Here is a 15924-nt window from a genome sequence, read left to right as displayed (position 1 = left end):
AAAAAAACCACCAAAACCTAAATTAAAAAGATAAATCAATACATATCAACGTTTTTGAAAATTCTTCGCAAAGCGGGTTTAAAAGGGGTTAAACAACCTTCTAAGGGGGGTTGAGAAGGGTTAAATATCGAGAACATTTTTTTTCAGTTGGCACTTGAAACTTCGTGGGTTGGGATTTTGAGAGACAAATCTCATGCGTTGTATAAGTATTAACAAATGATTAACTGTCCCTCCTGCTATTTTTGTTATATAATGTCCTATGCTCATGTAGAATATATTCTACCGATTTTGTAGTTATATACAACTACCGACATACAAATCCACGCGCACGAAGTCGCGGGCAACAGCTAGTACAAAATAACTGTACCTACATCAGTTATTTATTACGGTCTACCTGTATATAAAAAAAAAACAATGTTGACTATACAAGTAATCCCCTCCCACAAAAGTTTACACATACAAAATTAATGATGACAATACAAATATTGATCTAGACTTGGTTGTTTAACAGTACCTGCCTAAAAACTACAAAAAATGGATGTCCTCGTAACATAAAACAAATGTATTTCGCTTTATAAACTACACTTAATTGTATTAATATGAAAATGAAGTACTTTTAACTGTGAGAAGGTGAGGTATTATACTATGTTAATTTTGAAGTAAATGTAAATAACACCTTTCGGCGTCAATCGCAGCCCACTTATTATCGCAATTACGTTGTCGGGATACAACTAATAATTTTCTAAATTAACTTCTTAATATTAACTTAGATTACTAAGACATGTTAGATAATGGTTTCTGTCACAAGAGCGAGCGCTTTATTTGTTTTGACGTCGAGCGCCAACTTATTAATTGTTTTGCTGTGGTTTTTATATGGCAGAAAATTTACTCATCGCTGCTATTTTTATTTTTGTTATTTCTCTCTATATTCTAACAAATGACACTACGAACGAAATAGTTGAGTCGTGAATACACTATATGTATTAATGTGTAATTTTGTTTGTTTTACGGAAAACGGTAATCAATAAACACAGGCAATAAGGTATAGGCAAATACAAATCCTCTTTATTGCACAACCAACCTCAGAATAAATGTACATGGCAACACATATAAATACATGATGCAAATATTAATTAAGATTTCCTAATTTTCTAAATTTTCGGTCGATGTTATAAGAGAGTTGTGTAAACGTACATATTTATTTACACGCATCATAATACATTTTTGAAATATCTGAGATTTTTAATTCATACTCAATTATGTACCTACATTTGCCATGTGTGTACCTGTACTTTTTTACTTTAATTATTTCCGCTCTCGCTTATATTGCACATCTATTCGAATGAAATATCGGCTGCGCTGAAGCTATAAAGGAAGCCTATGAAACTTGATTAAATCAGAATATGTTAGCGTTGTTCAAGTGATGGCCAAACTAGCGGGTAGATTGGCTGATTAAAATTGGTAGTAGGTATAATAAAAATGACCAATATAGTAAGCTCTGATCGCCCTAGCCGGTATTTTGGTGTGCACTACGGCCTCCTAAGGTTCTTGGGGCTAGGCTGGTGGCATCACCCGGACGAAGGTGATTTCAGGAACTTCCCGAGCTGGTACCTGTACTATTCTATTCTCACTCAAGTCGTTTGGGTGGCGGGTTTCGTCGGTCTCGAAACCATCGATCCATTCGTTGGCGAAAAGGACATCGACCGATTCATGTTCAGTCTCTCATTCGTCATCACCCACGACCTCACTTGCATCAAGCTGTATCTCTTCTTTTTCAAAAACCGTGCTATCCAGGAGATCGTACGCACCATTGAAATCGACGTTTACGATTACTATCAAAATGTTGATAAAAACCGCAGAACAATCAGAACTACAAGGATAATGACGGCATCCTTTGTTTTTTTCGGATGGATTACTATTGGCAATACGAACGTCTACGGCACTATTATGGATTTAAGATGGAAGAGAGAAGTAGCTCTTTTAAACGATACTGCCTTAAAGCCGCCACGGACGCTCCCTCAACCTATCTACATACCATGGACATATCAATCGGATGAGTCATATATCGCGACGTTCGTTCTGGAGACAGTGGGTTTGCTGTGGACGGGACACATCGTGATGACTATAGACACTTTTATCGGGTCACTCATTCTTCACATGAGCTCTCAGTTCTCAATACTACAAGAGGCATTCATGACTGCATATGACCGCGCTCTATCGCAACTAATCTCAGACATGCCGCTTGATATTGATACGCAGGATGAATTAATTAATAGGAATATTTACATTCTTAAACACCGTCTGGATGAGATAGAAGCTAAAGTTAAATCATTTTATACTGAAATTCAAATTGAATCTGCTATAGAAAAATCGGTAAAGAGTTGTCTTCGTCAACATCAATTGTTGATTAGGTTTGTACTACTTACAGTATATTTTAACATAAATAAATATCATAATATTTGATCGGAACCTATTTTTCACTTACTGCCAAATATTAAAAAATATGTTGATGAAATAGATTTCTCTGTAGACTACTAAATTAAGATAAAATATTTATTTCAGGTTAGTTTTCCCATAGATTGTCCGTTACTTACAGACTTATACATTATTGGAGTTAGTACATCTTAACGTAGGTTAAAAATATAGTATTACCATTTCTTTTCAATGTTGTCTTAATTGTATTTCGTTGCTAGATTGTAGAGGCGTATGTACTAGGTAGCCGCTCGAAACTTTTTGGCAAGCAAACATCGGTTGGGCCAACCGACTGCGTTAAATTGCCATAAAGAGCACTGTGAATTAACTGGAGGCAGGCGATGCCAGTAAGGGAGCCAAACTTCGGGAACTTGGAATAAATAGCCGGCTACAAAGGGGATTGAATGGCATTGCATGTATTTAGCAGTTGACTGACATACATTTAGGTATTTAGAACCGAGTTGCCTACTCTTGACCTGTGACAAAGCGAGGCAATGCACAGACTGCAAACGGGATCAGCGCTAACACTTTAATATGTATGAAAATAGAAAGAAGAGTAAAATTTTTACTAATCAAACACTATTCTATATTATAAACTGAAATAAATGTCATATACTAAGAAAAAATTACCAAGGCCTCCAGTAAGCTAGGGGGCGCCGTAAGCCTCCAGTACGAGATGCATATACTTGGAAAAATTCGACCAATGCTGCCGTGACCCCGGTGGCCGAGTGGCTCAGACACCTGCCGCGATAGCAGAGGACGCTGGTTCGATTCCAGCCTGGGGCACTGGAGGCCTTGATCACTTTTTAGGGTTCCGTAGCCAAATGGCAAAAAACGGAACCCTTATAGATTCGTCATGTCCGTCTGTCTGTCCGATTATGTCACCGCCACTTTTTTCCGAAACTATAAGAGCTATACTGTTCAAACTTGGTAAGTAGATGTATTCTATGAACCGCATTAGGATTATTACACAAAAATAGAAAAAAAAACAATACATTTTTGGGGTTCCCCATACTTAGAACTGAAACTCAAAAAATATTTTTTCATCAAACCCATACGTGAAGGGTATATGGATAGGTCTTTAAAAATGATATTGAGGTTTCTAATATCATTTTTTTCTAAACTGAATAGTTTGCGCGAGAGACACTTCCAAAGTGGTAAAATGTGTGTCCCCCCCCCCCCCCCCCCCCGTAACTTCTAAAATAACAGAATGAAAAATCTAAAAAAATATATGATATACATTGCCATGCAAACTTCCACCGAAAATTGGTTTGAACGAGATCTAGTAAGTAGTTTTTTTTAATACGTCATAAAATTTAAAAAAAAAATTTTTTTCATCATGTGGTGTATCTATGGATAGGTCTTCAAAAATGATATTTAGGTTCCTAATATCATTTTTTTCTAAACTGAATAGTTTGCGCGAGAGACACTTCCAAAGTGAAAAAAATTGTGTCCCCCCCCCCTGTAACTTCTAAAATAACAGAATAAAAAATCTAAAAAAAATATATGATATAGATTACCATGCAAACTTCCACCGAAAATTGGTTTGAACGAGATCTAGTAAGTAGTTTTTTTTTAATACGTCATAAAATTTAAAGAAAAATTTTTTTTTCATCCAACCCATACGTGTGGGTTATCTATGGATAGATCTTCAAAAATGATATTTAGGTTCCTAATATCTTTTTTTTTTAAACTGAATAGCTTGCGCGAGAGACACTTCCAAAGTGAAAAAATGTGTGTGCCCCCCCCCCCCTGTAACTTCTAAAATAACAGAATGAAAAATCTAAAAAAAATATATGATACACATTACCATGCAAACTTCCACCGAAAATTGGTTTGAACGAGATCTAGTAAGTAGTTTTTTTTAATACGTCGAGAATGGTACGGAACCCTTCATGGGCGAGTCCGACTCGCACTTGGCCGCTTTTTATTCTTAGTATATGATATTTATTTCAGTTTATAATATATATAGTACTTTCTACTTGAAATAAAAAACACATTAAAATATTTTTTTTTAAATAATTTAGTTTGTTCTAATACTATTCTATATTTATTTTGAGCTAGGTTTTTTCGGTAAAAGAACAAGTATGGAAACAATCCATTAGCAGATATTGGACCTCGGTTTAAAGAAATTTATTTTCTCATAAGAATATTTACAATTCACTTACATGAGAAATTAACATTAATTTAATTATGATATGGTGAGCGTACGTATGCGTATGTTTAGATTTACAAGAATCACCAATTATGTACACTATATTATTTTACACTACTAGAAAATATCCACTTATTATAAATAACAGTATACAATAAATCGGCCAAGAGCATATCGGGCCATGCTCAGAGTAGAGTTCCGTAGTTACTCTTCCGTCACAATAAGCTAAACTGGAGCTTAAAGTATAGTAGATTATTAACCAAGGGATGAACTGTGGATGAGCTGTACGTCTTTTTACTAAGAAGGGGAAACTTTTTGCGATAACTCAAAAACAGCTTAACTGATCATGTCCGCTATAGTTTTCATTTAATGCCTTTCTTAAGCTCTACTTCCACGATTATTTCATATTTTTTTGACGTATGGTTCAAAAGTTAGAGAGACACATTTTTTTTTCTTTCGGAGCGATTATCTCCGAATATATTCACTTTATCAAAAAAATGTTTGTTGAATACCCCTATTAGTTTGAAAGACCTTTCAAACGATATCCCACACTGTAGGGTCGAAGCAAAAAAAAAAATCACCTCCCACTTTACGTGTAGGGGAGGTACCTTAAACAAAATATTTTTTTTTAGATTTTATTCTACGACTTTGTCGGCTTTATTGATTTATATATCCATGCCAAATTTCAGTTTTTTAGCACTAACGACCATGGAGCAAAATCTCGGACAGACAGATAGACAGACAGACGGACATGGCGAAACTATAAGGGTTCCTAGTTGACTACGGAACCCTAAAAAGAGTTGGTAGGTACATGTTCGATGGGTAGACCTAAAAGAAATAAGGCATATAAATAAATATACTCTAGGAAATGTTTCTAATAAAGCATCCCGCATTATTTTGGTACAATTGTCAATAGGCGGCTCCGTATCGATATGAAAGCAAAGAGGGAGTCTCTATGTGACGACCTGCAATGCAATATCTCAGGATTACCGCCCTAATATTGTCACTCAAGCTTTTTTTACGCCTATATCAACATAATACGGTTCTTTATATAACTTTGGAGAACATCGAAATGAAGTTCCTAAAATCTTTCTGCTTGCCTTTGCGATTTGGGCTGATATTTTATTTTTATTTCTAAAGTTCGCAAAGTATAACCGTTATAGGTATTGGCAAAAAATGGCTAAATCACTACATCCACTTGAATATCATTCTAAGGCTAACCTATGACTGTCGAAAGTGTCGAACCCATTATTATATTCTTTCGTTCTCAAAGACATGTCATTTTATGGAATGGCATTTGCCGACTGTACCTTGATTTATACTTATGCTTCTTTCTCTGTTTTGTACAACCAAATAGTTAGAGGTTGAGTGTTACCTAGGCAATTCAGTACCTATTGAAAATATGTACTAATAAGTCCCTTATTGTTATAATTATAGCGATAAGGCTGCTTGAGGTTTATTCTTATTTCTCTGTACTAGTTCAGCTTCTTACAGCGCGGCTTACGTGGGCGATGACTCGCGAATGCGACGCGGCCTAAGGCAGTGTCTTAACTGAGCGAATAACTCGCGAACGCGAAGCGGCGCGGCGCGGATGAATTCAATTCTTTGATACCTATGGAAGTGTCCTACGTGGGCAATCTCCGAATGCCGTTGGGCCGCCGCCGCTCCGCGGCGCGCCGCCTCGCATTCGCGAGTTATAGCCCACGTAATCCCCGCTGTTAGAATTGTACCAAGGAGAAGATTCTGAAGTTGCTAAATTTCTTTAGGAAGTGTTCTCAGAAATGTAAGTTTAGCTAACAATGAAAACATGTCAAGACCTTCATAGATACAGGCTTTATTAGATATTCCTCCTGCCTGTATATTTAATATGTGGTATATAATATTATTAACAATTTTTTTTTTTCTTTTATTAAGAAACAAACGGTCGTTTACAATATGCGGTATTATTAACTATTGCATTTTAAAGCGAGACCTACGGTTTCCTTAATTAAATACCTATAAGAGTGCTAGATTTTAAACAGTTTTTTTCTTTGCTACATAGCATCTGAGTTTTATATATGTATATATAGTGACTGAACAATTATAATAAATTCTAAGCTTACTTAAATACCGGCAGAGTTAAGTACTACAATTATATACGCCATACACTTATACTTTTGTTTGGCCATATATATGTAGGTAATTAAAGAGCACAATTTTACGTAAGTATATGATAAAATAACCGCACAACTTAATGCAGGTATTTCTGTTTATTTTCTTCGCACCCGAAATTAACAACAGAGTATAATAATATTTATATATTATGTATAATTCAACCCTCAAATCGATAAATAGTTTTAAATAAAATGGGTTGTCTTAGGTTATAGGTATATTATTGACCGATCAAAAGATAAACACATAATTTGTTTCCAGCTGCGTGGAAAAATTCCGAGTGACTTACTCCTACGGCTTCATGACTCAGCTGCTCTCCAGCATGGCGGCCATTTGCGTCGTAATGGTGCAAGTTTCGGTAAAACAACTTCATTCCAAATCTGGAAATATTGTATCGCTGTCTGATGCATTAACAAGTTTTATTACTTAGAGCGTTTTCACATTGGCCAACCCGATATACGATGTAGAGTCCTATTACATTCGCTTCCGCAGTATCGGATGTAGGATGTCGGATGGTGCCTATGAGAAAAACAACTGCTAAATAATGCTAATTGGCATCAAGTCCACCTTTTTTGCATTAAGATTTATTTGTCAATCATTATTTCTTATATACTTAATTAAATAAATATAGAAAAACATATATTAAATGTATATACAAATTTATAACATTTTTATCCGATATCCAATATCGTGTCGGACAATGTGGAAACGCTCTTACGGTAGAGTAGGAAAAAAATATATTATTAAACTAGACTTCGCTCGCAATTTTGTCTATTTAGAAGTTGATAAAAACTTTCAGCCCCATTTTCAGCTCTTGGGGTTAAACCAAAAGAAACCCGTTTAAGGAAAGATTGTGGAGGAACATTTTAATATTTTTAATTATATGCTTAAAAATGTTTTAAATTTTAATATCCTTACTTCAATAGTTTAGACAGTGTATTGTCTCTCAGTATCTACTTAAAACGGAACTCTCTTCATAAATGTAAAAGATGGATAGGCGGCAATTTAATTTTTTTAACTTCAATGCTTCAATAATCAATTACACCGAAATCATTGGTTTTAGCAAGATGCATCGAGTTTCAAGTCAATTCGTCTCGTGACATCCCTGGCGTTCTTCATGGCAATGATCATACAACTTGCCATACAATGCTTCACGGCGAACGAGCTTACGCTTCAGGTTTGTCCTTTTATAAATGTTGTAGTTACCTGCTTAAGCCCCGAATGGCCCGAATCATGGTGGTTCCAAATAAGGGGTCGTAGCATAAGTCTTTAGTAGGGAAATGTGTCAAAATAAAAAAAGATCCGAAAATTTGGGTTTGCTAGATGGTAGGCAACGTCCGATGCGATTGCGGTTTATCCGATATTGCTGATTACGAGTACAACCGTCCATGACAATTTGTATATAACTATCGATACTAAATGTTATTATGAAGACAAAAGCACATCAAACTCAGCGCCAATACAAAACAAAAACAATCGTTTAGAATTTGGATGGATGCACTCTTTGACTCGGGAGTAAAAACCATTTAAAAAATAGAGAACAAGAGCAGAGTTCACGAGAATTGTGCAGGTAAAGGACCACAATCCACACTTATGGTTCGCGCTTTCTCCCGTGACCCACGAATTATTTGTTTAGTGAGATTTACATGTTTTAGATGACATTTAGGTACACGATATCGGTATCAGCCAGACATCACTCATTTAAAAAGAAATATCGGTAAAATATCTTAATCTTAAGCTATTTCGTTAATAGCTATAAATTAATATTATCGTAGTATGCACTTGGTCTTAGCTGTCAAAAGCTTCATCAGTGGGAGTGCACAATAAATTGGCATCACAGAACTTTTAATTAAAAGAGATAAAACGAGAATATGTAGTTACAGCTCCATTTCATACCAATCCAATATCGGAATTCGGATAGCCTGTTTCGTCAACATCATAAATCACAAAATAACCGAGTGTTCCAAATTACATGCGAATTTAATTCGTGTGCGACAGTTTCATGAAAATATTTTTGTTGTTGATAGTCTATAGTTTTTGTGTCGTTGCAAAACGAAATTTGGTGTCGGTCTATCCATTTCATTTAAATATGCGCGTAATTCTTCAAATTTTCAAAATACATTTACCTACTTTGACCACGTTAATTGAGGAATCAAAATAATTGAGGAATCTTAGACAAGTTATTAAAACGTGCTAATAAAAATAAAATAGTTACCCCTAAGAGCACAATCATAATCATTAATCATAAACAGTATCATCAGGTCTATTTTCGCTACGTATCTATAGTAACGATAGTCTACTGGTCTACTGTACTCAATACTTCACTCACACATGAGAGCGCAAGCGATGCAATGGGTTGAATATCAAAAACAATATATTTAAAATCAGATTGCGCTTCCGAAGTCCTACCTAACCTAGATACGACGAACTTTGCCGAAATTTAATCTAATACGTACCCCCTCCACGACATACTGAAATTAATGGTTCTAGTTCAGCAGCTACTTTGTGCAACATTCCGTTAGTCGCAATCAATGGCGGCTACAGATCGTTAAATTAAATAATGCATCTTATTACAAGTATTCGCTTGGTAATTTATATTTCAAATACTTAATTAAAAATATCACATCGGTTCAACAACGTATACCTTTTACAGTTTTTTAAATCTTTGTATAATGAATATTTCAGGTACGCTAGGTACCTCATGTCATTATATGTGCAAAGTTTCATTACAATCCAACACGTAGTTTTAAAATAAGAACAAACATTCGTTTGTATGGGAAGGTGAAATTCGGCCGAGCTTGATGTAGACACCTAGTAAGATAACCCTTATTATAATAGTAAAACTACAAACCTAACTACACTTGTGCAGTTAGGTTTTGTAGTTTTACTATGTATCATAAGTGTTTCTAGCATTGTTTATTCGCGTCCACGTTTGAATATTCAGTGTTCACTTTTGACATACTGACGTTAATCCCGGTTCAAGCCGCCATCCGCCAATATCAATGAGTATCCCGGGTGGCCGCCAGTCAATCGCACAAATGCTGTCTTTAGCGAGGCATGTGAAATACACCACTACGAGTACACCAGTAGGCTTACCAAGAGTTTACCGCAGTCGTAGTCTCAAATAAATACGTGAAGTCAGCGGCGGAAAATTAATATCAAAACAAATTTACATTTAAAAGTGTAATAAAATACGTTTATTGGGGGAAATTTCTTCAAGGTGTAGCGATAATTATTGGGTCATTATTCCTTTATTTTCAGCTTCCGATGACACAGAATGTGTTATTTCGGGAACGAGCGTACAAAAGCAAAGTTCATTTCTACTATATTTTTCTCTGAGACTAAATATTTTATTTATAGCCACGTGTGCAAACTTTTATTATTATATATATATTTTGATTGAACACTCATTCGGCTTTGCATTCTAGGGCAGCGCAAAGTAATAATTTATATAATAGGTAGTAATAACAATGAGTTTATTCCAGGCCGAGCGCGTTTCGGATGCTGTTATGCAGTCGAAATGGGAGCGTATGTCGCCTCGTGTACGTCGGTATCTCCTCATGGCAATGATGCGAGCACAACGGCCTCTCCGGCTATCAGCCGCCGGCTTCGCTTACATGGACAACCGGTGCTTCTTGGCAGTAAGTAGTCGAAGAAGCAGGATGCAGTCAAAATGGGGACGCATGACACCTCTGGTACATCGGTATACTCGGTATCTCCTCATGGCAATGATGTGAGCACAACGGCCTCACCAGCTATCTACCGGCGGCTTCGCTTAGGTATATGGACACTATGGACTGCCGGTGCTTTATGGCAGTAGGTAAGTATTTTGCGGTGTGTGGTACAGGCGATCCAGGGTAGTATCCGAGCTGCCAAGGTTCTGAACTAACTTCTATTATTAAGACCTTAAAGTATAGTGTAACATTATCAGATATTTTGAGCACCTTGATCGCTCCAATATCTCTGATGGAAGCTGTGATGGAAGCCAATACATGACTCCGTGAATCACAAATCAGTCCGGCTATCTGTCACCGGGTATTAGGAAATTATACAATACGACCCGTTTTCATTGCTGCGGAGTGTACTTTAAACATTAATGTAGTGTCCATAAGCTCACCGCTGCCAAAATGCTGCCACACATTTTTGTATTTTAACATATTTATCATATAATAGACACCATCAATGAAGTTTATCGTGGCAGCCAAGGTGCACACAAATATCTAAACTTTTCAGATATTTTTGAGCACCATGACGGCTCCGGTCATTATTCGTATTTCCTAATTTCAAGTCTTAAGGTACAGTGAGCTGCGAAATTGCATGGAGAAATTATGAATCAATTCATTGATAAAGTCGCCATGCACTTTTATGGCTGATGATACCTATTACTATATGTATACCCTGCTTACTTTTCACCATACAATATTACGTGCTCCCATTTCATATGACGAAGCGATCTCTTTCTCATTTATCAATAGAGGTGCACTATTGGTAGCTCGATACAAATGATTGACCGACTTCCATTATGAATCCCGATACCAATACAACGATATACTTTTATGTGTAAGTTGACCTGATCCATTATTTGGTTCGCATACACTCCGTAGCAATTTTATATGGTTGTATATTTATGTACGGATGAAGTAATGTTCTGGGCTTGGCTAAATAAAGATTTAAACACCATTTTTAGGGTTCCGTACCGGGTAAAACAAGACCCTATTACTAAGACTCCACTTGTCACCAGGTCTCATGAACCGTGATAGTTAGACAGTTGAATTGTTCACAGATGATGTACTGTTGCCGATATAACAACAAATACTAAAAAGTATGTAACCCTCGGCGAGCGAGTCCGACTGGCACTTGTCCGGTTTTTACACCTCCTATTTATGAAAGGGCTATTTATGCCTCGGATAATAGCGCTGATGGCCTAGCGGTAAGAGCGTGCGACTTGCAATCCGGAGGTCGCGGATTCAAACCCCGGCTTGCACTACTACGTTTTTTGGTTCTTATGTACGAAATGTCATTTGATATTTACCTACCAGTCACTTTTCGGTGAAGGAAAACATCGTGAGGAAACCGTACAAATCCCAATAAGGCTTAGTTTACCCTCTGGGTTGGAAGGTCTGATAGCAGTCGCTTTCGTAAAAACTAGTGCCTACACGCCTATTCTTGGGATTAGTTGCCAAGCGGACCCCAGGCTCCCATGAGCCGCGGCAAAATACTGGAACAACGCTAGGAAGAAAAAGCTATTTATACATCTATAGGAGGGATAGAAATAGCACTATTTTATTTTCTGACTTAATATTGATATTTTATATTTACGACCACTTTCATACAAATAAAATGTATTATTAAAATAATCGTATACAAATAAATGTACATTGAAGTTACTATACTCTTTGCTTCGTCCAGGCTTCCCTCTACCTCGCTATATTTTGCTTAATATCTATGACAAAACCAACTATTAATTTTATCTCTATTCGCAATACTTCAGATTCTGGTGATTAATTTGTATACCATTTCCTTATACCTTTCGCATTGAATAATGGTCTCCATGACAGCTTCTTCAATTCTCTTTTGGCTGGGCTTAATGAAAAAAAATATGTTTTTTTTTTATATTTCTAAATAAATCAATGTGCTAAAGTGTAGCATTTATTTACTGTAAAAAAATGTTTGTAGACATTTTTTGAACGTTTAGCAGCTAAACTTTCAAAAAATGTCTACAAACATTTTACTTGACAGCTACTCCATGTAAACATAAAATGGGGACCATCCCGACCATCATTCGACGCGAAAGATAATACATCATTATGAAACTAACTACCTCAAATAAAATCGCACTATTCCATTGCTTTCCAGTAAGTAATAAAAACTTCACCGTATATCGTAAGACGTCGCCGATTCCAAACCGGTTAATTGCCTTGGCAGTAGCTCAAAGCAACCTATTATGGAAGAAAGAAAATAGACAGGTATGACTGTGGTGAAACCTGGTTAAATGAAATCTGGATAAACTGAAAGTCTATAAGTTCAACCAGTGTGCGTTTGCAAATAGCTTACCAAGAAAACACATTGAGTACCGGGAACTCGCTCGGCGGGTTCTCTGTTCGTAGTCGCTTTCCTCTACAAAGCGGGAAAACGCTGGGATCGGCTACGTGCGTAGCGCTACGATAACGGTGATAGCGAATGTGTTAAAGTGTTTAATACAAAGATATTTCGTTTAAGTATTTTGGTTTTAGGCGGATTCCATGCTTTTTAGATCAATCTTATCTATTGATTTAATAAAAGTCCCAAATATCCAATAACTAAAGTTTTACGACCTCTTTAGAGCATTAACATTTTATTGTTTAAATGCATTGCTTTTACCCAGGTTTCATAGTAGTTGAAAGTCAGCTCTGATATAGGTCACAGTTTTCATCTCTTGCAAAGCTGAGTGCCGCGGGAGAAATGAACAAACGGCCTGCTCAAAAATTAAAATGCGACACAGATGTCGGTATAGTACCAGCTACTAACGGGACGCAAAGGAGTTCTTATAAACGTGCACTGCTTTTTCTTTTTGACTGATGAAGAAAGGCGGGTTCTTAAATTTTTACGCAAAACTTAATTATACTATTGGCTCTGTGGGCAGTAGACCTCGCTTTAAGATACATAAAAACAAAAAAGCGGCCAAGTGCAAGTCGGACTCGCCCATGAAGGGTTCCGTACCATTTATGGCGTATTAAAAAAACTACTTACTAGATCTCGTGCAAACCAATTTTCGGTGGAAGTTTGCATGGTATATTTTATTTAGATTTTTCATTCTGTTATTTTAGAAGTTACAGGGGGGGGGACTCGCATTTTTTCACTTTGGAAGTGTCTCTCGCGCATACTATTCAGTTTAGAAAAAAATTATAGTAGAAACCTAAATATCATTTTTGAATACCTATCCATAGATACCCCACACGTATGAGTTTGATGATTTTTTTTTTAATTTTATGACTTATTAAAAAAACTACTTACTAGATCTCGTTCAAACCAATTTTCGGTGGAAGTTTGCATGGTAATGTATATCATATATTTTTTAGATTTTTCATTCTGTTATTTTAGAAGTTACAGGGGGGGGGGACTCGCATTTTTTCACTTTGGAAGTGTCTCTCGCGCAAACTATTTAGTTTAAAAAAAAATGATATTAGAAACCTAAATATCATTTTTGAAGACCTATCCATAGATACCCCACACATATGGGCTTGATGATTTATTTTATTTTATTTTATGACGTATTAAAAAAAACTACTTATTAGATCTCGTTCAAACCAATTTTCGGTGGAAATTTGCATGGTAATGTATATCATATATTTTTTAGATTTTTCATTCTGTTATTTTACAAGTTACGGGGGGGGGGGACACTTTTTTTAACTTTGGAAGTGTCTCTCGCGCAAACTATATAGTATAGAAAAAAATGATATTAGAAACCTAAATATTATTTTTGAAGACCTATCCATACTCGTAGATACCCCACACGTATGGGTTTGCTGAAAAAAAAAAAAATTTGTTTTAATTTTTACGTTTTAAAAAAAAACTACTTACTAGATCTCGTTCAAACCAATTTTCGGTGGAAGTTTGCATGGCAATGTATATCATATATTTTTTTTAGATTTTTCATTCTGTTATTTTAGAAGTTACGGGGGGGGGGGGACACATTTTACCACTTTGGAAGTGTCTTTCACGCAAAGTTTAGAAAAAAATGATATCCACATGTAAGGGTTTGATGAAAAAAGATTTTTTGAGTTTCAGTTCTAAGTATGGGGAACCCCCAAAATTTATTGTTTTTTTTTTCTATTTTTGTGTAAAAATCTTAATGCGGTTCATAGAATACATCTACTTACCAAGTTTGAACAGTATAGCTCTTATAGTTTCGGAAAATCGGACATGACGAATCTATAAGGGTTCCGTTTTTTGCCATTTGGCTTTTTTCGATTTTTTAATTATTATAAAAGTTAGGTGCAATTAAAAAATAGTATTATGTGTGTTTTGCTCCTAATTTTTACAATAATCAAAAAATTGAAAAGAATCGAACGTAGATATTGTCAATTTACATCAAATTATTTAAAAATATTTTCCATAATGTCAATATCCAGAGAGGAAAATGGGGACTACGTGTGTATGGGGAAACGGCCGTCCCCTTTCCTCTTAACTTAAGTACGGATTACTTACCTAAAGTGTTTGATATGAAAGGTTTCATTAACACAATCTACATATTTTAGCTTAGGTTAAGTCCGCATGTACATTTAGGTCGACTTTAATTACTTATCAAATAATATTTCGTCAGTCTGAACCAAATTTAAGTCTCGAAAACCTATTGTAAAAAAAGGTTTCATTTTATAACGTACTAAATCGAAGGCATTCCAACCGAAGGACAAATTGAATATGTTCAGTTATGCGTTATGTCAGTAATGTTAAACCCCGATCCCAAGTTGCCCGAGACGTGACTCAAATAAAAATACGTTTTTCATTTTCAGATAATGAAGGCCGCCTACTCGTACTACGCCGTCTTGAGCCAGAAGGAGGTGTAGACAGATTAAATACTAGCTGGTATTTGGCTATACATAGCAGATACGCCACTTCAAGACAAGATTGTTAGGGTTCCGTAGCCATAGGGTAAATCGGGACCCTATTACTAAGACTCCGCTGTCGGCCCGTCATGAACCGTGATCATGTATTACTGTTGCCGCATAACAACAAATACTAAAAAGTACGCAACCCTAGGTGGGCGAGTCTGACTTGCACTTGTCCTTTTTTTTATTCTGTGAGAAATGTGAGCCATCGCCACCAATAGCAATAGGATATAGATTAAAAAGTCGATTAATTTAGTCTAACAAATAATATATGTACCTTTTTATTATTAATAAAGATAGTTTTGAGCTTAATAAAAATAATATAGCTTTTTTATAAAGCACTGATGTCTGTTATACTACCGCTCTCCCGTTATTTGGTCAGTATTTATTTTATGTAGCGAAAAAATGACATAAAACGAGATCAAAATTATTGTTGCGTATTCAACGAATTTAATTTAAAAAAAAACTCATATAAAACGTCATACCGCTTTCATAGTTACATACGTAGTAGCAAAGTGGCGAATCTGCTATAATATCATCTTTGCACGTGGACCCTCT

The 15924-nt window shown here is 35.8% G+C and overlaps 1 protein-coding gene across 1 annotated transcript; it reads left to right on the top strand.

Annotated features, from left to right (window-relative positions):
* The first annotated feature begins 1144 nt into the window (after nucleotides 1-1144).
* LOC133520646 (uncharacterized) lies at nucleotides 1145-15844 on the top strand. The gene is made up of 5 exons (XM_061855196.1): nucleotides 1145-2411; nucleotides 7040-7136; nucleotides 7842-7955; nucleotides 10264-10419; nucleotides 15271-15844. The coding sequence occupies exons 1-5, from the start codon at nucleotides 1480-1482 to the stop codon at nucleotides 15322-15324; spliced, it is 1353 nt and encodes a 450-aa protein (XP_061711180.1). The 5' UTR covers nucleotides 1145-1479; the 3' UTR covers nucleotides 15325-15844.
* The last annotated feature ends 80 nt before the right edge of the window (nucleotides 15845-15924 follow it).

The sequence above is a fragment of the Cydia pomonella genome, chromosome 8 (genome assembly GCF_033807575.1).
Source record: "Cydia pomonella isolate Wapato2018A chromosome 8, ilCydPomo1, whole genome shotgun sequence".
NCBI classification, from domain to species: Eukaryota; Metazoa; Arthropoda; class Insecta; order Lepidoptera; family Tortricidae; genus Cydia; species Cydia pomonella.
This window is presented reverse-complemented; position numbering and strand designations above follow the sequence as displayed.

Bases quoted from the DNA above. Each gene is read 5' to 3' on its own strand.
- LOC133520646 (XM_061855196.1), top strand. From the start codon at position 1,480: ATGACCAATATAGTAAGCTCTGATCGCCCTAGCCGGTATTTTGGTGTG. The intron at 2,412-7,039 runs GTTTGTACTACT...ATTTGTTTCCAG, and splicing joins CAACATCAATTGTTGATTAG to CTGCGTGGAAAAATTCCGAG. The intron at 7,956-10,263 runs GTTTGTCCTTTT...AGTTTATTCCAG, and splicing joins CGAACGAGCTTACGCTTCAG to GCCGAGCGCGTTTCGGATGC.